This window comes from Cygnus atratus, chromosome Z (assembly GCF_013377495.2).
Source record: "Cygnus atratus isolate AKBS03 ecotype Queensland, Australia chromosome Z, CAtr_DNAZoo_HiC_assembly, whole genome shotgun sequence".
Classification (NCBI taxonomy): Eukaryota; Metazoa; Chordata; class Aves; order Anseriformes; family Anatidae; genus Cygnus; species Cygnus atratus.
In genome coordinates, this window is record NC_066396.1 from 62,651,839 (window position 1) to 62,677,568 (window position 25,730).

Below are 25,730 nucleotides of genomic sequence, written 5' to 3' on the forward strand. Positions count from 1 at the left end.
AAAAGATATATAAGTTGGATGCAGAACATAATTAGTCCTGTCAGACTGACCTTAAATCGTAATAACTTAGTAGCAGAAAACCTTTTGAACGTGCAAAACTGGTTTATCTGTTCTTGCTCATTTGGACATCCATGTTGGATGTCTTCATCTACCATTTTTCCTAACTTTTTCATAGAACCACAGAATCACAGAATGGTTTGGGTCAGAAGGCACTTTAAAGACCACTCAGTTCCAACGCCCTGCCATGGGCAGGGACACCTCCCACCAGACCGGGTTGCCCAGGGCCCCATCTAACCTGGGTGCAGCCTTTAAGCCAATTCCTTGTCCACTGAATGGTCCACCCTTACAATCCATCTCTCTCCAGTTTGGAGACCAGGATGTCATGTGGGACCACGTCAAAGGCCTTACAGAAGTCCAGATAGATGACATTGGTTGATCTTCCCTTGTCAGCTGATACAGTCACTCCATTATAGAAAGCCACCAGATTGGCCAGGCACAATTTAGCCTTGAATAAACCATGCTGGCTGTCTTGAATCACCTCCTTGTCTCGCATGTGCCTTGACATTGCTTCCAGGAGGATTTGTTCCATGATCATCCCAGGCACAGAGGTGAGGCTCACTGGTCTGTAGTTCCCTGGGTCCTCCTTTCTACCCTTTTTAAAAATGGGAGTGATGTTTGCCTTTTTCCAGTCACCAGGGACTTCACCTGACTGCCAGGACTTTTCAAATCTTATGGAGAGAGGATTGGCAACTACACCAGCCAGTTCCCTCAGGACCCTGGGATTCATGTCATCAGGCTCCATAGACCTGTACCTGTTCAGATTTATCAGCTGGTCTTGAACCTGCTCTTCACTTATAGTGGGGGGGGACTTTGCTCCCCCTGCCCTCATCTTCAGGTTCAGGGAAATGAGTGATGTGGGAAGCCTAAGGGCCAGGCTACACCATTCATTTTTCTCTTTCGTGCCTGGCACCGAAGCAGCTATTTCTGCTCTTCAGTCCTGTTCTCGGTGACCTGGTCCCTAGGGCCATCTGCGTGCTGGATGTGCCAGAATCCATGTGAGGGTGAGGACCTGCAGGCTTCTGCCCACAACCCCTGCGAGCAGAAACAGGGACATGGGCCTGGATCTCACTCTGCTGAAGGTGTGGGGTGTGACATGGCCTCAGGCTCAGCCAGAAACCTGGAAGGACATCCCAGACTTGTACGTCGCACTATGCCACGTGGTGGGCCTCCTCTGCTTAGCTCTGGCTTGCTTGTTCCAGCTTCCTGTCTTCTTCTCTGAGGGACTGATGCCCTGCCTGCAGTGCTGGGTGGTAAGGATGGTACTTGCCATGCTGCTGCCCTGCCAGGAGGTACAACTGTAACTGACTCCTGCTTTTACAGACACACATCTATATTGTTCATTTTTAGCATTACTTTTGCTCTAAATCAGATAATCACAGAGAGATTAACAGATCCATCATACCTGCTAATAGGCATAACTTCTTCCTAATCCCTGATACTTAGTGTTTGCCTTGTGCTATGAAACTTCAAGATGAGTATCTTGTATACATTTTTATCTTGCTACTGTAATTTTGGTTGTTCTTGTTATGCACATAACCCAATTCAGCTTTGAGTCCTCCTAAAATCTATATCTCCCATCGTACTGAGAAAATACCACGTGTTAATAATGCTACCTCCTTTTATCTCTGTTTAGCCTGTTTCTCCCTTCTTCAATGACTCAGCTTAGGAATTCTGTTTTCCAAATAGTATACAGCTTTTGTGAAAAAGATCTTTTCAGTAGCTTTGTTCAAAGAAAAATAATACCCTCGGTGCTGGTATTTCCACTGAATAATTTTGGCAGGTGGATGCTAAAATGTGTTACAGCTAAACATGTAAAATTTTTATTTATTGTTTTCCTGTCACTTTCATTAATTCCTTCAATTATATAGAATTTCTGTAAATTCTTCTAATTTAAAACTGGTAAAAATGCTGCAGTTTTGACACAGGCAAGAAATATTAAAATCAACAAGCATGGGGCAAATACAGTATCACGTGCTTTTTAATATGTTTAAGACTGTTTATTATTTTGTAATAGCTCATGGTTATATGCCAAATTGATTAGGTATTGTAACTATCATTAATGTGTATTTTCAGTAGTAAACCACACTATGCTATTTATCTAAAAACAAATGGAGTTCTTTATGCTGCGTTGGACTAGTAAGCAGAAATGGACGGACAAAACAGTATGTCCAAGAAAGGAATGGCAGACTCTGGGTGGTGATTATTACTTTTATTTGGCCAGTGATGGAGTCTAAGGAAGCACTGAAATTGTGCTTTCTAAGATTAAGAATGCTAAAGCTCCAGTAAAGTATTTCAGTAAATTAGACCAAAAGAAAGAAAAAAAAAAGTCTGAAAGATCATTTTGGCTCTTCCTAGTATTTTTGTTCAGACAGTCAGCAGTATAGACACTGAAGAAATGCACCAAGAGGTGAAAGGAAAGTGGAGGCTGTTTATAAGTTGCTGCAGGAATATGGGTGCTGCTTCTCAGAGCGGATATAGCTGGATGACTCCAGGAAGTGTTTCTCTGTTGTTTTGTTTTTATTTTTTGTTTTGTTCTGTTCTTTTTTTCTTAAAAGAAACCTCACTGCAAACATGCTGAATGTAGAGCCAGCAGAGCTCATTCAGATCTTCAGGAGGTAACTGGAGATCTGACTGGTTTAACACTTATGGTGTAGCTTTCCAGGATCTTTAGTTTGTTATTTTACTGAATCACAACGAGCATACTGAAAGTGAATATATGTTATAGCTAAGTCTAAATCCCCAAACGAGCATTTTATTTCATTATTATGCTTCGAAATGTGGAAGAGGAAAAACATCAAATTTTCTTTTTAGTTTAATTAGCTTAGCAATTTTATTAGGATGTTTCATGATAAACATAATCATACTGGTAACAGTGGGGCTTTCTTGGCATCCAAAACGTGAGGTGAAGACAATGGCAGAGTAAGAATTCTGAAATCAATAAGCATGGGAACACTAGCTGGTAACATTTTAGGGGATGATTAGCAGAAACTCAGACAAACGCACACAAAAACATAGAAATCTTGGCCCCACTGAAGTCAATAGGAGTTTTGCTCCTGACCTTAAGAGAGAGAAAATTTGACCTCAGTTATGCCACTGCGGGAGGGATGAGGGGACAGAAAAAAAAAAAAAGCAAAAAAAAAAAAAGCTTGAAATTGCTGAGAAGTGGGAGAATGAATTTGATTATATTGGAAAAAAAAAAAGTGGGGTGTGTGTGTTTCATAAGTGGGGCAAAAGAAAAGTTTTTGAACAAACTATTTTTAAAGTTTCTTATTAAACATACTTATTTTCATATAGTCCAAGACCTGAAGCAATAGTTCTCACTTTATTCCCAGTGGTTCCTATTTGTGCACAGATACTGAGCACTCCTATCTATGCCACTGTTCATCTTAGTGGATTGCTGTCTCTCACAAATCTACAGGTTTTCCAGTTTTCCAGTACTTATAGAAGTGGTTCAGCAGCTTCTCTTCATGCTTTTATACGTTTATTTAAAGTAGGTCAAAAAGAAAATGGACGTAATACTTGCAGGCAACTTCAGTTCCTTTGGTATATTCACATTATGCTTGCAGCCAAATGGCTTCTCTTGGAAAAATGTATGCTGTTTCCATCTCCCAAGGCTGCAGACAGGTATACTGATTCAGTAGAGCATCAGCTCTTTACAGCTCTGAGAAAAGAAGGCAAGAACTTTGCCAGTGGTAGTCAAATAAAAGTTTGGTGCCTTTTGAAAAAAAGTGGCAATTAGCCACTTCTTTACCCCTTGTCCAAGCATCGATATCTGAAAGCAGTTAAGGATTTAAATCCTTATGTATGTTTCCACACCTGTGTCTAAAGCGCAGTTTATATTCAAGAATAATGATAAACTTTCGTAAACCATGCAGTTTCACCGTTCTGTTTTTGTGTTGACTTCTCACTGTCCCATCATTTGTTTTAATTTTATTGTTTCTGTCCATCTAAGTTAATATAGCACATATGCTACTTATGTAATTACACTTAACATTTCGCTGTTGTATATTAGTTTTCCATGAACGGCCCACAAATATTCTTAAAAGAAAAATAATTAGCATTTTAACCCCTGTAGAAGCAATTCAGACTGCTTGATCACAGTGATTCTTATGGTTGGGTTCAGAACTGCTACTATTGTGAATCTGTCTGTGAAATCCAGGCATTTGCCATAGTGTTTTGCATTTCCGTGGAACAGCTTTATGACAAGAACATTTTTGCTGCTGTGCATAAATATTTGGAGGATGTCAAGAGATGTGTTAGAGAATAGAAAAGTTGTGACATCCACTTTTCAGCCTTTCTGATCCTAAACTCGTGAAGGTAGGCAACATTTCTTTCACTGACTTCATTAGTCAAGGAGTTGGTGCTCCTGTTTCTTCTAAAAGCAGTAATGGTTTTCTTTTTGTCTTTCTTTAAAGCAGGAGGAAATGGGAAGTAATAAAAAGACCTATTATCACCATTGTATTACCAGAAAAAAAAAAAACAAACTGCCAGTATCTACTGTTGAAGAAAGACTAAAAAGGCACTTGGTAACAGAATGGCCCGGTGCTGTAGGAGAGCTGTAATAGCTAGTTAGATCAATCAGTGTCTCTGCTCAGTCTTGACAAGTTTCTGATTTAATGGGCGGAGCCTGTTTCCATAATTAGTCTAAAAGTTTTTAAGGTCTGACAAGACCAAACTCTGCCCAGATTGGCTTTGTACTGCAAGCTTGGAGTTCCTTTAGGTCACTATAAGAGCAGACTATTTTGTCCCTAGAAAAATGGTCATCTTTTCAATTTTTTTTAGTTCTTTCATTGACTTGTTAAAGAAAACACAACCAGAGAGTGCAAAATTATCAGAGGCTGGCTGTGGAGGCCAAGTAAACTGAAGCAAATCTGCTAAGCACCAATTAATATGCTGGTGGTTAACTTACATGTTATATTTAATTTCTTGTTACTCATTACTTCCTAAGATGAACATGACTTAGATGTCAAGATATTATTGTGTGACAACTGCCATGTAGCTAAAAAGCAGATGTTTTATCAGTCAAATGAAACGTCATCAAATAGAAACATAATTCCGCAGGAAAGCGGTACTGAAAATCACAAATCTGATAGTGAAACCAGAAAAAAAGGACTGCTGTTCGATACAGATTCTGGAATACCGCTTTGACAACCCATACAGTCGAGTAGTATATTTATGCCTTCCTGAGATGAATGGTAAAAGTCCAACTCAGTTTGGCTTGGGAAGGAATCAAATCATTCTATTTTTGCATGAATCTAATCATTCAGCTAATTTTGGCTGAAATTAGAGTTGTGTCAGGACTAATACATGCTGGTTGGTGAGAACTGACTAGTGGCATTTCACAGGATGAGGGTTTGTCTTGTAGAGCAGCAAGTTCCAGCTGTAGTACCACCTGCCTGTGAGCACATTCCTTACTGGAGAAGGAAGGAAAAAGTGATAAATAAGACCTATGTTTGTGTGACTTCAGCCAAGGATTTTCCTACCTCAGGGGAATACACAGCTTTTCTAAATGACCCTTTATTCTGCTGCTGTATGAGGCTGGATGTGATCCAGGACATCAAACTGTATATAGCTGTAGTTTTAACACAATTAAATACTAGCCCTTATCTTCTAATTTAAATGGCTCACCATGTTTCTAGTCCAAGTTTTTATTGACTAAGAATAGTGGATTTTAGATAATGAAATATTTTGTAGTGATTCAAATAAAAAAGACAAAACCAGAAGCTTTATGAAATATGAGAATCTTTATCTAACTAAAGATTAATCCCTAAAAGCTTAAGTTTTAGAATGTGGTTAGTAATGACTAGATTTTGCTTTAGTTGGAACTTAATCTCTGAAAGGAACTATTTCTTTTTCTTCTTATTTTCTTCTTGAGCTTTTCATAGCACTCAGACACAGAGTGAATGGATAGTTTAGGAAAACTGTAGTTGCAATCTGGAGTCTGTTACATCCAACCTGTCTTTCACGATCCAGATGGAATGAGGAAATGCTGGCAGAGGTTGATGACTGCTGACAATGAGTGAGACGGCTTTGTTCCAGCTGTTAGTGTGGATTTCTCCTCAACGCAATGTCCCTGACCTCAGCTCTGCTGGAGGCAGTCTCGATAGTGAGTGAAGAACACAATGATGTGGATAACTTGTTTCAGGCCATCCGGTGGCTTGAGTGCCACGCATTACAGGTGCATTGATAGATAAACATGGGAAAGGTTAATTTCTGCTCTGTTCATTTTACTGTTCCCTCCATGAAGGAAGAAGTTCAGCCTTTCCAGCTGTGGTAACTTTGAAAACAAGTCAGAAGGGTGATGAGTAGCTGTCTGCCCTCCTCCTCAAAATGAAGCAGTTCAAATGCCCCCCACACTCCTTTTCGGTGGTTCTCATGGCTGTACGAATGTGACATTGGAATTTCTTCTGTTTTAAGAAAGTGCTCTTCAAGTTTTGATGTATTTTGGTGATAATTTGATGGTGGACAGAGTATAGCCAATATCTAAGCTTGTAGGTGCTGTTGTTTCTCCCACTCAACTGAGAAGGGAGACTCTGGGCTTGGCTAGCTCAGGCCGGGATCGGAAGTGGCCCTGTTGTGTGATGACATGGCATAGCACTTGACAGTATATTCCCATCATTTTACGAAAATCAGAGGGGTTTATGCACATACCAGAATGGTTTAGCACAAAGACTCACAAATCACAAGACACGTTACAAAACAAAACAACACAACAGAATCACAGAATCATCTAGGTTGGTAGAGACCTCCAAGATCATCTAGTCCAACCTCTGACCTAACACTAACAAGTCCTTCACTAAACCATATCACTAAGCTCAACATCTAAACGTCTTTTAAAGACCTCCAGGGGTGGTGACTCAGCCATTTCCCTGGGCAGCCCATTCCAATGCCTAACAACCCTTTCAGTAAAGAAGTTCTTCCTAATATCCAACCTAAACCTCCCCTGGCACAACTTTAGTCTATTCCTCCTCGTCCTGTCACCAGGCACGTGGGAGAATAGACCAACCCCCACCTTGCTACAGCTCCTTTAAGGTACCTATAGAGAGCGATAAGGTCACCCCTGAGCCTCCTGTTCTCCAGGCTGAGCAACCCCAGCTCCCTCAGCTGCTCCTTGTAAGACTTGTTCTCCAGACCCCTCACCAGCTTCGTTGCCCTTCTCTGGACTCGCTCGAGCACCTCGGTGTCCTTCTTGTAGCGAGGGGCCCAAAACTGAACACAGTACTTGAGGTGCGGCCTCACCAGAGCCGAGTACAAGGGGACAATTACTTCCCTAGCCCTGCTGGTCACACTGCTTCTTATACAAGCCAGGATGCTGTTGGCCTTCTTGGCCACCCGAGCACACTGCTGGCTCATATTCAGCTGGCTACCAACCAGTATTCCTAGGTCCTTCTCTGCCAGGCAGCTTTCCAACCACTCATCTCCCAGCCTGTAGCTCTGCTTGGGGTTGTTGCGCCCCAGGTGCAGGACCTGGCACTTGGCCGTGTTGAACTTCATCCAGTTGGCCTCAGCCCATCGGTCCAGCCTACCCAGATCCTCCTGCAGAGCCTTCCTACCCTCGAGCAGGTTGACACACGCACCTAACTTGGTGTCGTCTGCAAACTTACTGAGGGTGCACTCGATCCCCTCATCCAGATCATCGATAAAGATATTAAAGAGGATATTAAAGACAATAAAGACAATAAAAAAATACAAAACCTGTCCGCCTTCCTGTACATCTGGCATAGAAGCCATGGGATTATTGGGACAGTAATCCTACTTTTACTGGTGGATTTTTAACATGAGAAGCCCCTCTTTCAACTTTCCCTATAAAGTCATGAGAGAAGTATTTTTGTTGGTTTTTTTGAAAGATGTGATTGGGTTCTCATTGGCATGGTTTGCCATGCTTGAGCAGTTGAGCCCATACAGGGCGTACAATGTATTCTTTGTGTGTCGGTCACAATAGAGTCATAAATATTGATGATGATTTTTAAATAGTGTGCATTGTTTGACCACTGAACTATAACCTCAAAACCACGACTAGGTGAGAGAGGTTTTTGTATTCTTTATGTGAAACAGGTGTTTATTTCACAGACTTACTGAGTTGTATTTGAATGTTCTGTTTTCTGTCACATCAACATTTCTATAAGTATCACAATATAGGGCTGGAAATTTAAAGGATGTAACAGTTTGGACAAAATATAGGAAAAACGAAGGGCATTGCACTGTATTTTTATCTTTGTAGTTAAACTGTGTTTTGTCTGAAGTACAGAAATGACCAGGTTCAAAACCCAAAGATGAGCATTAAGGAAATGTCTTATAAATATTTATATAAGCATTTATTATTAGTTAAGTAACTTGCTAGCTTTATACTGTGTGTTGTGGCTTTAGGTCACTTCTGTGAAGCTTGTCCAAAGCCTCTGGTCATATCACATATGTGATACTGTGTAGAGAACTGCATGATGTGCAAGCTCTCTTTTTGCCTCCTGAATGGGATAAATATGTCTCTATCTCTCTGCATCCATATATTTCATAGACATTAGCTATTTCATAGCTAAGTCTGTTAAGTGAAAACTAAAATCTGTAACATCTGGCATCTGCAGAGCAGGCTGGAAAAAAACAACAAAACAAAACAAAAAAGCAAACAAAAAAACACAATGTCAGATCTCTTTTTGTTGTGCAGAACTTCATGGTGATGAGTTAGATCAAGTTCGCTGTTGTGCTGTTGTTACTACCCTTGCTGTTGTTGTGACTATCAGTATTTCTATCACTCTCATCCTTAGATCTTCTTAGATCTCCAAATGTGGATAATTCCTGCATTGCTGTAGATGCAGAACAAAAAATCTTCAAAAGCTTGCATGAAGTGTGTGAGAAGGACGACATTGATGCCGACAAGGAGAAGGGTACAGGCAAACAGTGGAACAGACTGTTTTGGAGACATTGCTGTAGTCTGTCAAGCAGAATTTTCAGGTTATTGTTACCATCCGGGCAGAGGTGGGAATTTAAGAAAAGAATGGAGGCATTTTGCAGATAGTTAGAGCAAATATCTTGCAAGAGAGAGAATACGGGATTTTCCTGAGCTTGCTTTCTGCCCACTCAGCATTCCTGTCTGCTCCAGCATTGAGGGTGAGGTCCAGGAAGGAGGATGACTGAAGCAGTTATTTTGGTGGTCAAAAGCAGGTTGCTTACAGAACTAATTCTCTGGCGGTACTCTGTGACCTGCTGTTTTGGAGATTGAATAAAATAATACTTGTGAAGATCCAGCAGCATGCATAACCAACCTGAGGCTTCACAGCAGCTGCAGGGGTTATTGCAACCTTGAGGCTGCAGTAGCTGTCACAGATAGTCTCTGCTGCAGAGCTGCTCTGAACGGGGAGCAAAATTCCATCTACGTTAGGGTGCGTTTTCCCCTGCAAGCTGAGTGTTGACGAGTTTTTATTCCTAAAATGTGTCATTATGGCTTCCCAGTTGATTAGCTATACCTGTCATGTGAGGACTAGCTTGTTCATCAGAACTTGTTTTCTTTGAAGGAGAAAATGAGTGTATTCCATTAGAATATTAAAACTAGGACAACAAATGGCACATCAGGAAATTACATTTAATTAGCTGACTTAGCACTAAATAGAGGTTTTCTTATATTTATGGTGAGGATCTTGTAATGATGAGGAATACAATACTATTTATCTTGAACATGCTGAAGGAGAGGGAAGATACTAGGTTTTCTAATAAAGCATTACGCAGTAGTTCATTATTAGATTCCTGATCACAGATGTACTTGTTAGGCAAAGGAGATGGAGTTTTGCTCCGATTTCTGCTTGCCCATACAACCTTTTCTGACTTCCTTATATGCTTCAGCCTGCAACAGACTGATGTCTTATGCCACTGCAGAGGATTATCAGGACTGGTACCCCTGATGAAGAAGTTCTGTTAAAAAACTTTGTATCCTGGTATATTACAGTTTCTGCTATTTTTCTGCTATTTTATAGTAGTAACAGAATACTAAAATATAAAATTTCCAGAGAATCTCTACTACTTGTGCTATTGTTTTGTCTTCAGTTTCTTTACTACTGATGCCTTTGTATTTGAGTTTTATTTAGTTCTTTATAGCTGCTTTTAAAAATAATTAACCCTAGGATACAGAAATGTCTGTATGAACAGTTACTGAGATTTCTTTCTTACAGAGTAAAAAATAACAGAAATTTGCATGGTAAAGAATTTGTTTTCTTTTTCTTTCCAGGTACCACGATCAACAGGATGTTACTAGCAACTTCCTTGGAGCAATGTGGTTGATTTCAATAACTTTTCTATCCATTGGATATGGTGACATGGTACCTAATACATACTGTGGGAAAGGAGTCTGTTTACTCACTGGAATCATGGTGAGTGTTTCTGAATTTATCCATTGGATGTGAGATTGTTAGCAGCAATTAATCCCCAAACTTGTGGTGGTTGTAAAGAAATGTTAATTTGTAGGATATAGACTTACTTGCACCATTCCCATGGCCCTTCATTCCATGGTAATGGAATAGAGGGTTTTCTTCCTCTTGAGGTAAAACTTAATACCTGTGTAATGAAATACAGGGAAACGAATTCCACCCTGACATAATTTTCAGCTTCAAAATCTTAAGAGTCTTTCATTACATTTTAAGGCATCACATCTCAGTTATCTTTGGACATTTGTAATTGGACTACTAGTAATAATGAATCTACAGTTCTGACTTTTGCTTCTTAAAATTAAGTTAGTCACAAACATAGAAACACAATGGCTGCTAGTCTGCTAAAGCATTTTGCTTGTATGTAGTTTTATTTGTTATAAGTCTAATATATTATACATAGTATTCCATTGCTTTAAGTGGACCTATCTAGTGCAATTTTCACAGTACGAGTTTTTGTTAACAGTAATACAGTGCAGCAATTGTTGGTCCATGCACATTCAATATATATTTATTAGCTGTTCTGAATGCGTGTTTTAATTTTTTTCAGTATTGCACCATTTGGGCAAAGTTAGGCAGGAAGTAGGTTGATACATTATAATGTCTAGGAAATTTATGCACAGCTATAGTAAATCAGAAGAAGAAAAGCTCATGATTGTGCCACTTTTATTGATATTGACTCCTGTATAAATATCCCTGTGAATGAGATAAGCATCATATGTGCCATATATGACAGTGAGATGCGTACATGTTTCTGAAATCTTGCCGTTGATGATAAGCGATGCAGCTCCAGTATTTACCTTCTGTTAAAACAGGTATATTGGGATTATGGCTGAAAACAAATGGTAGCAAACAGTTTTCCCTTTTAAACAGGTGTTTGGCAAATTTGTTGTTTGTAAGAGTGTATTTTATGTCCAAAGAGTAAAATAGATTAAGGTGTTTTGTAATGTTTTACAGTTTTTCCTGTTTTTTTTTTTTTTTTAACATGTTACAGGTTTCAGGTCATTGACCTTTTGAAAGATTTCCAGTGCATTTTGCTGGTGGTGGCAAATGCTTATCTCTTTAAAAACAGTTTGAATTTAGTTGGAAGGTACAGGCTGAAAGCAGAGGAATGACTCAGGCGGCTTTTATAAAGGCTGTTGACTAAGCTCAAATCTGCCATCTTCTGGAGTATTTGCTTTTGTTCCTCATTCTGAGCTGCATTTTGATGCCAGAGAGAATAAAAAGTGGTCATAAGTTCATTAGGAAAAAAGGAGGACAAGCAGTGTACGTTGCCACAGGAATATGCAGAATGGGGGCAGAGCCCTGTCATAATGCTTTTCTTCTTCCCAAGCAGTGTTTAAGAATAAGAAGAAAATACTTCAAGATGCAGGAATCAGATCATTATTCATCCTCATTATCATCTCTGACTAGGCTTTCTGAACAGCAGCAGCTAAATTCTAGGTTAACTCGCATTGAGTATGCACTCATATTCAACTCAAGTTCTGCACTATTTGCATTTCAGTATAAAAAAACTTACAGTAACAGAAATCATAAGAGCTTCAACACCCTGCAAAAGTGCAGTGACAATAGTAGTATCGATACTAATCATCCACGAGTTTCACACTGCTATTAAGTTTATGCTAGTATAAATGATAGCAGCATCCAAACAATAATTTTGATGGCTGTAGGTACACTTATGATTTTATGATGATGATGGTGATGAAAACAAGGTAAAAATAAAATCACAAAAACAGACTATAGATTATTGCAGATGTTATCCTACACACCTCTGAATGAACCAGATAGAAGATGAAATTTTAGGATGCATTTGTCATTTTGCTTTTGACAACACCATTTGGATTCAGATGTAAAATAATTTATTGCAGTTGTTTCCATTGCTTGGGAGTAAAAATGAAGTGCTGGTTACTGTATAGTGTTTACACACATGACATTTCTTTTTCACAACAGAAATAAGATTCATTCCTTTGAAATTAAGCTTGTACAATGTACACATTATACCTTCCTATCTTTGATTTTTTTTTGTGATTAAATATTCTGCAGATACTTTGGAAGCACTAAGGCTTTTGTAGGCAGCAGTAGCAGACTATGGACCAGGTAGACTATAAATCAGATAGTAAACACATCCTCTGCTGTCTATGCATTAGATAGGCCTGCAAGAGAATTATGTATGGATAGAAATATAAGCGTCATCTTCCAGATGTTCTATCAGAACAGGGTATAGAAGAGATGGGGAAACCTATACCATCCATCTTCACCATCCCATGCAACTTGCAGGATTATTTCTACCCACTGAATATGCAGTGGTTATCGCTAAATATGCGCACTGAATATGCAGTAGTACCCAAGTGGACCTCTCAGATCCTGGTCAGCAGGCTGAGCTCAACTACAGTTGGAGCAGTTGTGCTGGTACAGAGTTGAATGGCTTATAAACAGACAGCATTTTTACCTGCTTAATGGCTTTATGGAGTCAGGGCTTTGGAGTGGTTTGCCAAATTTTCCTTACTTTGTGAGAATTATAGTGAAGATAGCAAAAATTTGGAGAAGGGAAGTAGAAATTGATGGAAGTAAAAGGAAGGGGCAAATGGGAGAAGATATTGAAAGATGTGTAACTGTTGACTGTAAGATGGGAAGAATTGTAATGAATGAATGACCTATTGAAGTCGTATGAAGAATACAGAGAAAGTTGAGTAGTTCCTGGACTTGTGTGAGAGCAGGGGGTCTATTAATCTCTGTTAAGAACCATTATAGTTGTAAAAAGAAAAATTGCCTCTTTCTGCTGCATTGTAGTAATTCCATGCAATTTGTGCCACAATGACTAGCAAATAACTACTTTTAGATAATTTTTACAGGCCTTTGTAATTTTTTTTATTTATGCAAGATGAAATAATAGCGATCCATTCTTATGACTGCAAATAAAAGGATCTGCTTCAAGGTTTGAGAAGGAATTTTCCTTTTCTGTTGAGCATTATGTTGTGAGCTTGTGCATTGATTGTATGATGCAGAGATAAGGATGCAGAATTTTCCTAATGGGCTAGCTGCCAGCAGTTAGAAGACATGAAGAACTTAGTAGGTCAAACCAATTTTGCCACAATAAAATGGATGAGTTGCAATTGTCCTGTCACAGGATGCACAGAGGGGTTGGCTACAGGTTAAGTGAAGATTGCTTTAGATGAAATAGCTGTTCTTTCAGAGGCTTCGTCATGCTGTTGCCAAAATTGCAGCATTAAATGGTTCTGTTGTTGAAAAGAACTCCGAAGAGATCATTAAGATCATAAAAGAAATAAGTTATGAAGATTTTCTTAAACTTATATCATAAAGGTGGGCAAGATTAAATGTTTCATCTAGAAAGTAGCATCTTCCAACCATTGTATGTGAACTCCATTTGTGTAGCTGAAGAATTCTAATTTGAGTAGTCACAATATAGTCAGTGTGTACTATCTGCCCCTAGGGATGCCAGTTTTTATAAGTTCTAAATGGTGAATTAAAAATGAATCAGACCCCATTTTAAAACATCTCATGCTGCAACTTTTAATGCACATGTGGAAATTTGCATTTAGTTTAAAAGAATTGCAATTCCTATCCTACAAGTGCCAAAAAAATCAAGAGGATTAGGTGTTTCTGAGAAAAGGGGACTCTTATCTATGGTTAAATTGTCTTGTTTGTGCATGCAGTTTTATATCAGACTCACACAGTTCTTATCAACCTAGGACTGCCTATGTCAGGAACGTGGCATCTAGAATAGTGTAATTTTTAATTGTGATTTTTATTGGTAGCAAAATCTGAATTATAACATCTTTGAAATTTAATAGTTTCTAGATTGAAAAAAAAAGATGAGATTCTAACTGTCTTGTTAACATTGGCTACATTGGCTGCTGAAAGTAAAGAAAAAGAAGTTAAACAAGATTGGAGCAGTGTAATATGAAAACTGTTTTTTAGAATTTTTATGGGTAATTTACTAAAAGGTCACAAATGATTTTGCATAATGGTGGCTAAAACATTCTGGGATTTAAAAAAAAAATCTTTATATTTAATTCTGTAATGAGTTGCAGAAACACATAATTGTTTACGAAACACAGAAATGTACTTTGAATTACACTCAAAGAGCTGAAAAGGTATGATTAAGACCAATATGCTGCTTTTTGGCCAGATTTGTATTATTAAGTGATAGAAAAGAGTCAATTTTCTATAATAACAGTATAAGAATAATAGGCTGTATTGCCATTTAAAGATTTACCTAGAGCATTTTGTACATTGGTTATCAATGTGTAATATTTTTACCGTGTCTCTTGCCTGGTGGAAAAAGGTGAGAGCAATATTGTGAATAGTTTTGTTGATGAGAAGCCTGCTGGAGGAATTTCAAAAATGTAGAACACAGCTTTGTTTATATTTATTTCCCTGAAAGTCCAGGAGTATACAAAAAGGTTTTCATGTGAATTGATAGTGTTTTGGGTCTACATTTCAAATATATGGTAGAATTTAATTAAATTGATTCTGAAAATTCAATAATTAACATAAGTGATGTCAGGGTTCAAAACAGATCGTTTTTATTCCTTCTAACGTAATAGCATGTAGCTGGACAGTGTATCAAGCAGAAACAAAATGGAGAAGACAGTTAATGGTGTTTGAATTATTTATGGTTGGAACTAGAAAAAGTCGTGCAGGTCAGAAAGTCCTCAGCTCCTCTATTATTGTTGTTCCAGCACACAAGTTTGTCAAAATGGAAACTTTTTTCAGGAACAAAACATACTTCTGGATTATTTTAGGTCAATGGCTTATTGTCATGAAATTTCTAACCAAAGTAAAGGAAAAATAAACGATTAAAAAGTTGAGTAGCTCCATAGAGTGATCCCTAAAGCAGCAGTGATGAGAACAGTAATCTGGAGTGTGAGAGAATGGCAGAGGCTGTCTTCTACCTCCATTTAAGTAAACACAATCTGGAAGAAGTAACTCTTTAGAATTACGGAAAAAGTAAAAGAAAAAAAAACACTTTCAGAAGGCGTATTGGGTTTACATGGCTATGTTTTGGTGGTGGTGGGGCTGCAGGGGTGGCCTCTGTGAGCAGAGCCCAGCAGCTGCCCCATGTCAGATCAGAGCCAGCTCCAGCTGCTCCAAAAGGAGCTGCTGGCCAGAGCCGAGCCAGGGAGTGACACTGCGTGGGCCTCTGGGAGAGCAGAGTTAATGAAGGGGAAGAAATGCTGGGCAACAGCAGCTGGGAGAGAGGGGTGAGAGCCAGCCCTGCAGCCCCCAAGGTGAGTGTAGCAGGAGGGCAGGAGGTGCTCCAGGCACGCAGCAGCAGTTCCCCTGCGGCCTGTGGAGAGGCCCCTGGTGGAGCAGGCTGTCCCCCTGCAGCCCATGGGTCCCACATGGAGCAGATCTCCATGCTGCAGCCCCCCCGTGGAGGAGCCCCCGGTGGAGCAGGTGGATGTGGCCTGGAGGAGGCTGCGGCCCATGGAGAGCCCCCGCAGGAGCAGGCCCCGGGCCGGAGCTGCAGCCCGTGGAGAGGAGCCCACGCAGGAGCAGGGGGTCTGGGGGGAGCTGCCGCCCACCCGTGGGGGACCCGTGCTGGAGCAGTTTGCTCCTGGGGGATGGATGGACCCTGTGGTACGGAGCCATGTGGGAGCAGTTCTTGAAGAGCTGCTGCCTGTGTGCAGCCCCCGCAGGCTCAGTTCGGGAAGGACGGCATCCCGTGGGAGGGACCCCACGTGGAGCAGGGGCAGAGTGACCGTGACGGAGTGGCAGAGACGAAGCATCAGGGACTGACCACAGCTCCCATTCCTGTGCAGTTCCCCTGCGCTGCTCCATCTTGCTGTGAGAGAGTGTGAGAGGATGATTGGGTAGTCACCTGGTGACCAGTCAAGGTCAACCCAGCACAGAAGGTTTTCAGTTCTGCCTCTTCCGCAGCAGATCAGGGAAGTTTTTGAAGTGTCAGAGGACAGGAGAACTGTTTCCCTCTTTGATCTCATTTAGGAATTGCTGATGCATTTCAGCAAGTTCAAAGGCAGTCGGTTACTGACTGGAATGAACAGTAATTGTCCCATGATATCTTTGTTTACATAAATATGCCTGGAGCTGATGGTTGTTGTAGGAAAAACTCTACTTTGTTCTTAAACCATGTAAGTTGGTTTTGTTTCATCTGCAATAACTTCAGATTTAATAAAGGAATTTTAATATACTTTTATATATACTATTATGAAACTTTTTTTTATTTACAGCACACACGTTGGACAAGAACATCATCAGTAGGTCTCATTCTGAGCTACTAAACGAATGTTTCCCATCAGCATCATAGGCTGGTTGGCCTGCTGCTTAAGTGAAAACACCTCCTTGCTCAGCAGAGAGGTTTTTTTGCATGTCAGGCAGTGTCGTGTTTGCCAGAGTGTTTTCAGCTGTTAAGACCACTGACAGTTTCCCAGGAGCCCAGATACTGTGGTGCATTCTGTCATTGTGCTCGTTTGAGCTAGCACTACTGTCATTTCTAGGTTCACTTACAGAAGCCAGACTGTCTTTTTTTTTAGGAAATGTTTCCTGTGCTGTCCTAGAAGCTTTTCCCCGTACTCAGTTTGCATTACTAAAGAACAGAGTTCACTTCATCCCCACCACCACTACCCACTACTGTCTGGGAGTATTTAATCTGTTTCATTTTTTGTGTATGACATGTAATACTCCTCATTATTTTTATTATTTCTTTGGTTTTTGCAACATTGCCAGAAGTTTACAGACTAACTGGAAGTAAAGAATCCATTCATCTGCTGTTCTGTAGATGAGAAATTTACATGTTCCAACCAAATTCTAGCTGTGGTGCAGAAAACCTCCACTGAAGACAGTAGTAGCCAGGCAAATACTGAATATATGAAAGTATAAATAATGCAAAACTATTTTAGGTCACAGTTTTGGCTGAGATGGTATAGTTGTTGTCCTATTACTCATCCTACTTTGTTTCAGTGTTGCAAGGTTACACATCTGTCCCAGTAAACGATGACAAATGCAAAAATGCATTTAGGCAACACCATTTCCATAGCCTCTGACTGTCTTGTGGATGGATTCCTCCCTCGACTTTTGCATTGCTTGTTTTGGAGAATTTTTTTGCTTCGAACAAGATTATTTTTTTCCCCTTCCCAGGTGGTCCTCTAAGTCCACCTTTTAGAAAGCCAAATGAACAGAGTATCTGTTTAAATTCTTACAGGTTTTCATTTTATACAGAGCAGCAGGAAGAATGTTGTGCCTTTTCTGGTGCAGAGCTAAATTTCCCACCAGAGCCATATGTCTGCAAAGCGGACCTTCTCTCTCCCTCAGTGGATCTCAAGGGAAATGAGCAAGAAATGTGGCAGCTGCCTTCTTTCAGATACAGGCAAGTATAGCAGGACATTTTTGTGACAACTACAGCGCTAAAGACTGCACTTCACTTCCAGTCCAGTAAACCAAAGCTGCCAGGAGACTTTCAGCTGAGACACTGATAGACCGTCTTACTTCCTTTCTCACTGATAATACCCTCTGGGCATATATATGTGACCTCCAGGCACTTGCAGAAATTTCTCAGTTCACTGTTGTCTGTAAATGTATTTTGGAGCCTTACCAAAGAAAGAACCAAGTGGAAATGCCAGAGGCATTCTCTGAAATGCAGGCTTTTAAACTGCTGACCAAGTGATGTTTTCAGTGCAGCTTATGAGCCAGTGGTAGCCCTACTTGTCATGGATTTTGAAAGAGACAATGAAAGCAACCCCTAAACATAACCCTTTGGTCGAAGAGTTGCAAGCACCTCTCTTTGTTTTTCACTGGAATGGGACTGTTGCAAGAATGCTAATGGCAAGCACTAGACTTTATTGACATCTCAGTCTGAACTCCGCAGTTTTGCAGTCACTGTATATTGGATCAGTGTGAACCTCAGTCTTAGCAGTTGTGAATGGTAGGAAAGGCATGATCTTGATCCAAACTTTGTAGCCTCACCCTCATCAGATAAGATTTCTGTGATTTTAGTCACTCTGGGCAACAACAGATTTTCCCTCTAGCTGCTGTGACTGACTGTTGTGGTTTGCCATGATGTAAAATTCTCTGTTGTAGCTTTAAATTAGCCTGCTGAGACAATCCAGGTGATAAGAGCAGAAAGCCCAGGGTGGGCTGTATTAGTGAAAGGAAGGACAGAGGACTGTGATTAGACTGCTAAAGTCATCTCATTTGTTATAGCATGTAAGATCGATGCATAACCTCAGCAGAGCCCAACAGGATCTGAGGGAGAAAAAAGACAAAGACAGGTCTAGTATTATGATGTGTACAGTACAGTTGGTTAATACAGACTTACCACCTTCATTTATTGTTACTTATATTACTTCAGTAATACAGCACTTCAGTACTCTAAGCACCTGCTCCTATTGATACCAGTACTGTATAAAGACAGTAGAAACACATACTCCAAATTCCTGAACAGCTTAACATCTTCATAGTGCAAAGAGAGCTGGGAACAAGGAGGTGTTATGTGGTATCTAAACAAGAGATCCTTTGGCACACCAGGAATCTTAAGTATTGTTTCATCAGGCTTTGTAGTAAGTAATAGCCTAAAAATGACGGTCAGCAGAGTTTGAAAGGAAACTCCTGATTAGATTTGTACATGTTTTTGGTGAGTTTTTCCTCAATCAAAGGACAATGCAAAGCTTTTTGTTGTTGTTGTTTGTTTGCTTTTTTAAAGTGGGATTATCAGAACCAAAATATACATGGTTTCCATACTGATGAACTGGAAGAGCTTAGAGTCATAAAATACTGAAACTGAGGGCAAATGTTCTATATGTGGTGCCATTGAGAAGAGAATTCATGGAAAACTGGGCAAAAATGATGGGCAAAGAAAATAAATCATTGCAGCAGTCTCCGATATGACTAAAAATGGGATGATTTGCTTGAAAGCAGATGAAAGGAGGCTTGCAATAATTCAGAACTAAGTGCCGAGAGGAGAGCTTTAACTATGTGGACAGAAAGGGAATGCTGCAGGTCTAACAGCAAAATGAAAGAAAACATGAAGTAACAGTTACTTTGTTCTGGAGGGCACATTTAAGCATTTTGTTCAGTTGCTAAATTTAATTGTGACTTAAAATAGAATTAATTTCACCTTTCGTCTCTTGCTGTTTTAAAATTGTGTGGGCTTGACGTTAAAAAGCCAGTGCCTCTTTTCTGGGGCCAATCTTCCACTTTTCTAAGGAACATCAGTCATCGTTTAGGCTTGTGTAACTGAGGAAAAGAATTAGCCTACAAGTGTTTAACAAGTATCTAAGTACATATGTGAGTCAAATAACCCCACACGATATTATTTCCATCAGTGCAACCTTGTCTGGATTCTAGGCAGCAAAGAAGATAGCTAAGGAGAGCTTTCATGGACTATTGCTTACCTACGTGAACATTTGAGTTTAAATAATAGAATCATAGAATGGCCTGGGTTGAAATGGACCTCAAAGATCATCTAGTTTCAACCCCCCTGCTCTGGGCAGAGTTGCCAACCACTACAGCAGGCTTCCCAGAGCTGCATCCAGCCTGGCCTTGAATGCCTTCAGGGATGGGGCATCCGCAACCTCTCTGGGCAACCTGTTCCAGTGCCTCACCACCCTCTGAGTGAAAAAATTTCTCCTAATATCTAACCTAAATCTCTCCTGTCTTAGTTTAAAACATTCCCCCTTGTCCTATCACTATCAACACATATAACCAGGTGTTCCCCCTGCTGTTTATACGCTCCCTTCAAGTACTGGAAGGCCGCAATTAGGTCTCCCCAGAGACCCCTTCTCTTCTCCAAGCTAAACAAGCTCAGTTCCCTCAACCTTTCTGCATAGGAGAGATGCTCCAGCCCTCTGATCATCTTAGTGGCCCTCCTCTGGACCCAAGAGCTCCACATCCTTCTTGTGCTGGGGGCCTGCACGCAGTATTCCAGGTGGGGCCTCACAAGAGCAGAGCAGAGGTGGACAATCACCTCCCTCTCCCTGCTGGCCACCTCTTTTTTAATGCAGCCTAGGACATAGTTGGCCTTCCGGGCTGCAAGCGTGCACTGCTGGCTCATGTCCAGCTTCTCGTCCAGCAGGACCCCCAAGTCCTTCTCCACTGGGCTGCTCTCAAGTTCTTCTTCTCCCAGTCTATATAAATACCCGGGATTGCCCCAGCCCAAGTGCAACACCTTGCACTAGGCCTCGTTGAACCTCATTATGTTCTCATGGGCCCACTTCTCCAGCCTGTCCAGGTCCCTCTGGATGGCATCCCTTCCCAATCATCATTCTTTGTCCTGAACAGGAACAGCATGTTTAGAATAAAGATATGAAGAATGTCCTGAAGTTGTCTGCAGATATATCAAAATGTTTTAATACAGGACAGCAGCGAAAAAGGTTGACAGTCAAGGAGAGTTCTGACCAGTGTACATGTCTATAAATCTTATGCTTCAAGATTGTACTACTCAGAAATGCAAGTTTTACATCAATAGAAGAGATCTGATGCCACTGTTCAGTCAAATCCAAGCAGGTGTTTGTTGCTTTGCCCAGTTGAAAGACTGAGGATGTGTTATATATTTGTTTTCAGACTTCTTGCTTTTACCAAAGACTAACAGAAACTATTTCGTATCAATCAAGATAATGGTATGCATTCAGGATGAGGTCTGTGTACTTCAACTTCAGGTCATTTTAAACAGAAAATAGGCTTTACGCAGCTCATTGGTGGAGTCTTGTTCTTGTCATTTTAGAGAAGCCAATTTTCAACTGGGTGATTGTTTGGGACTGCTCCTTGTTTATAAGATAATTTTGTTCAGCCGGCACATCTTTCTGGAAAGCAGAAAAATGCAGGATGCTCAGCTTTTAAACTTCATGGTTGCTGGAAAACCTTTTTTCACGTAGTACTTGAAAGAAATTAGTTGCTGAAAGGTTATCTGATATTACTTACTTGCAAGTTTCCAATAAATGGAGCAAATTAGCAACACAGTTAAGCCTTCACTTCAGCTTGCTTAGTTTGCTTACACTGTTCGTATTACTTGTTTTTTAACATATATAACAAAGTTAGTGTTTTTTAACAGCTATGTTGGTACCTTTCAACACAGCTTGTAACTGTATAATGCTTCATTTCACGGGTGAGATCGTGTCAAACTTTTCTGCAGATTTGAGAAACTATGAAATCTGAATTATCTGTTTTTTAAATTTTCCTCAAACCATTAGAAATCTGAATATTCAGTAAATGTATTAATATTTTGGTCATTATTTCCCTTCTTTGTGGGATAGTCCTAAATCAGAACTTTCTGTCGTACATAGTTATGAGCATTTACTAACTAACACAAACGGATGCTTTTTAATTCTTTAAAATGTGACATTTGCTTTTGCATCATTTTAGCCACGCTTTGAATGGACTGTTCAGTGGGGTGGAATTCAGTGGATTTCAGATGTATATGTCTCTAGATAATGTTTCAAAGGACTGATGAGGGAATGTTACAAATATTCTTTCGTTCTTTTTTCCCCCCAGCTGTGTGGACATACTGTAAGTCCTAAGTGCCCTTAAAATTGGTCTGCTTACCAAAACAAAATAACTGAGATAACTCAGTAATGGAAGAGAAAGACAGGGACTGACTGAGGAATACAAGGTCCAAATAGAATTAATCACTGCCTTAATACTTGAAAATATGAATATTCCTGCCCTTTTCATTTTCTTTTGATGATATATAATTCCCCTGAAAGTTAAGCAGGAGCTTGAAGCAGTGATTTATTTTATTTACTTCAAAACAGGATAAAAAGAATGATGTTGGAAATTATAAAATGCAGTAATCAAATATAAGACTTTTTTAGAATTTTATTCTCAAAAGAGCCTTCTTGCAATTGAAATAACATGGTGCTTTTACTTAGCCTAAGTCATTTTAGTACGAAGGTGGCTTCTGCATTCTGAAGTATTGATGAAAGAAAAAAAAAAAGGGCAACAGAGCAGGAATTTATAGAATTCATGTTACTGATTTTCATGCCAGTTGGGTTATTCAAAAACAGCAGGCATGATGCTTATGATGCTACCATCTTAAAGCAATAGTATTGCCTCCATTTCCTTTCTGCAATTTGGAATAATTCTCACTTTATGAGTTTTTTTAAGGATGCTGAAATCTTTAGGTAAGCTGTGTAAAAGCACAGAGCACTGTAACATAAAATATTAATTAGAATTTTGTTCTTTAGGTAGTATTTCAGTGTTATCTCTGTAAGCTGATAGCTGTTCAAAGAATCAGTATAATTTGGTTTCCTTCAAGTTACTGCAAAAGGTAAACATGCAAAGAGTATACTTCTTTTCTCTCGTCGAGAGATGTTAAAAGATCTCATTCTCATGTACTGAGAACCATCATAACCCACAAAACCAAGAGTGCAGTTTGCATGTAGAACACCATGCAGTTGCAGTAAGCTGTTCTGGTGATGAGGAAGATAGCAGCCCATTTGTGACATAGAAGTGGCTTTCACAGTGTGCCAGTGACACTGTTTTACTGTTGTAGGTGCTGTCTTTCACGTGAGATATAAAGCTACTGTCTTTAGCAGATTTTGACCCTTATAACTCTGGTGCCACTTTAAAGAGGCATGAGAGTTAGTCCCAAAAGCCTGGGATAATTTCAACTCAAACAAATTCCTTTCATCTGTCACCATTCCTCCAGTCCTTTTTTTTTTGTGTGTGTGTGGGGGAGGGGGGTGTCTAGTATTTTTCTTCCCTGGTTATTTAGCATAAACAGCTGTTTTGTGCCACGTTGCCAGTGGTGAGCAGGCTACTTTGTATTAACAGCCTCATCCCATTTTAACATTCTTGCTGTAAGGAGGCAGAATTCAAATTATGTCATTGGAGCAACGTTTGACCCCGGTTATCCTGACATACTGGACCAAAAGATCTCATTTTTTCCTCTTTTCTTCTTCTTCTTTTTTTTTTCCTTGCTATTTTATGGGGTCATATTTTTATTTTTTTTGCACACAGGGAAGTCTTCTGCATTTTAGTAATTCCTTCCTGCACTCCTTCACAGTAAGGAGACTGAAGAACTGTCTATTTTCTGAGGAGGTAGGGCATACAGATGAGCAGCTCCTGCCCATTTCTCTTCTCAGCATTTCTGAAACTCTCAATCTTCAGCTGCGTTGGCTGTCCTCTTCCTTTTTGTTTCTGAGTGGGATATGGGAAAGCAAAGGATTATATAGCCCCATTTTGCCCTTATCTCATGAAGAGAGAGTGGAACTTCAAATAAATGTTTGTGAACTTCACTCAGCATAGGGATGGAGCACAGGGGAGAGGGCACAGCAAAGCTTGAAAGGTTGGCACGGAGGACAGGAGAGAAGCTGGAGGGGGAAACGCAGCAAAATTATAAGGGATGTGTTCAAGGGAATGTTGAGGGCAGTTGGGGATAGAAACTTGGCTAGGTAAGAACTAATAGCAGAGGATCAGGTCCTTGTGAGGAAGCAGATGAATATCTTGGAACAATCCGCCAGTGGAGATTAATTAATTGGACACTCTCACAAAATTAATTGGGTGCCTCAGTAAGGAAGTAGAGAGGGCAGATTAATTTTTTTGAGGACACCATGTGAATAAGGAGTTCCAGAGAGTTAATTTATTTTCCATTCTCTGTGTATTTAGTAGTGGAATTTGTAATTTGGAAGTTAGATTCAGGAATTTGGTCTGCATCTTCTGGAGATAGTAAGGCAGGCATGGGGGAGTGGGGAGGAATGGAGAGAGAGTAAATTAATGGGAGAACTACAGAAAGAGTGGAAGAACACTGTGTCTAAAAGTGTAGTAAGATTCAATGTGCAACAAGAGACTGCTTTACACTGGAGAGTAACTGACACAGGTGCAATAACAACTAGATGTGGTGAACACAGCCTTGTATATTTAATGTGATTTTTACTTTTTTAAGAACATTTTTTGTTTGTTTAATTAAAGAGAAGACAAAACATGAAAACAGCAGTAATGTTTGTAATAGCGTCAGAGAGTAAACGATACCTTGAGATTTTGTATAATACATACTGTTTCTCCATACCTGACTCATTTTAGCCAACTTCTTCTCTCTTCCTCACTTCCACAGAAAAATAAAATACTGTGATGCTGATAAAGATACTGCCATTTCAAAGAAACTGACACCTAGTGACTTTGTGCTGTTATGAACATACATGTCTGTGCATATGCATGTGTACGCATACATATACACAGCACAAATTAGTAACTTGGTATTTTCTCCATCCAGATTTTGCTGAAATAATGCTTGTGTGCTATTTTTTATGTTAATAAGAGAAGCAGAAATACTGTAGGAAAAAAATCAATGAATGCTCAAAAAACAACAGGGAAGTATACTAAAATGATTAAATACTAAATTTATGATAATTTTATTTTCAGGCCCTAAAGAAAATCCTAAGAAACTTTTTAGTGTCCTAAATACTAATCTAATCTTCTTCTTTAGCAATTGCTGTAACCTCGAGACAGTTATTAAGAACAGGGTATTTTGCATTTATTTACTAACATTCTGGGTTCTAAAAGTTTTTTTGTTCACACACACCCCTTTGTTTTGCACTAGAAATGGGATGTGTTCACATTTTCAACCCCTGCAGGAAAAAAAGCAGAACTTCTAAATGATGCTGCTCACTAATTATTTTGATGCCTTGACAGTATACCAGCCTGTAATTGCTGACTTTTCCTATTATTTTGAATTGAAATAGCTGTAGCATGTTCACTATATTTACCAGGGATGAGTCACCTGATGCCTACCATATTTCTACAGCAAAGGAGAAACTTCCACAAAAAAACTCTGCAAAGTGCAGTAGTAACATCTTGGGGGTTTGTTTTATTGTTTTCAGGGTGCTGGGTGCACTGCACTGGTGGTAGCTGTGGTGGCAAGGAAGTTAGAACTTACCAAAGCTGAAAAACATGTGCATAATTTCATGATGGACACCCAGCTAACTAAAAGAGTAAGTCACACTTTATATTCACAGCTGAAAAGGAAAGGTATGTTAATTTATTTCTGCATTTGTTTTAAATGGTCTCCTGCTCCGTTCCTCTAATGGGCTTTTTCATGGGTGTGATTTTGAAAAGAGGAAATGGAATGCCCTGAGCTTTTCTTTGAATTGAGGGTAACTGCAAATTCCTAGAGGATTTTTGAGGATTTGAATATTCTCCTGTAGAAGATCCTTGCAGATGGAAGATAATTGGTGTAACCAGCACTTAAGTGCTGTAAAACTAGAAAATAATATGTTAAAGTAAAAAACTTTCATGCAGCGTATGAGAAGAGCTTGTAGCTGCAACAGGTGAAATGACTGACACAGA

General features: G+C 39.7%; 1 protein-coding gene across 1 annotated transcript in view; it reads left to right on the forward strand.

Annotated features, from left to right (window-relative positions):
- Positions 1 to 25,730, forward strand: part of KCNN2 (potassium calcium-activated channel subfamily N member 2) — a 75,175-nt gene that overhangs the window by 39,509 nt on the left and 9,936 nt on the right. Inside the window, exons 5-6 of the mRNA XM_035562603.1 lie at positions 10,274 to 10,415; positions 25,265 to 25,375. Coding sequence (XP_035418496.1) covers positions 10,274 to 10,415; positions 25,265 to 25,375 — 253 coding nt within the window. The remainder of the gene's footprint in view (positions 1 to 10,273; positions 10,416 to 25,264; positions 25,376 to 25,730) is intronic.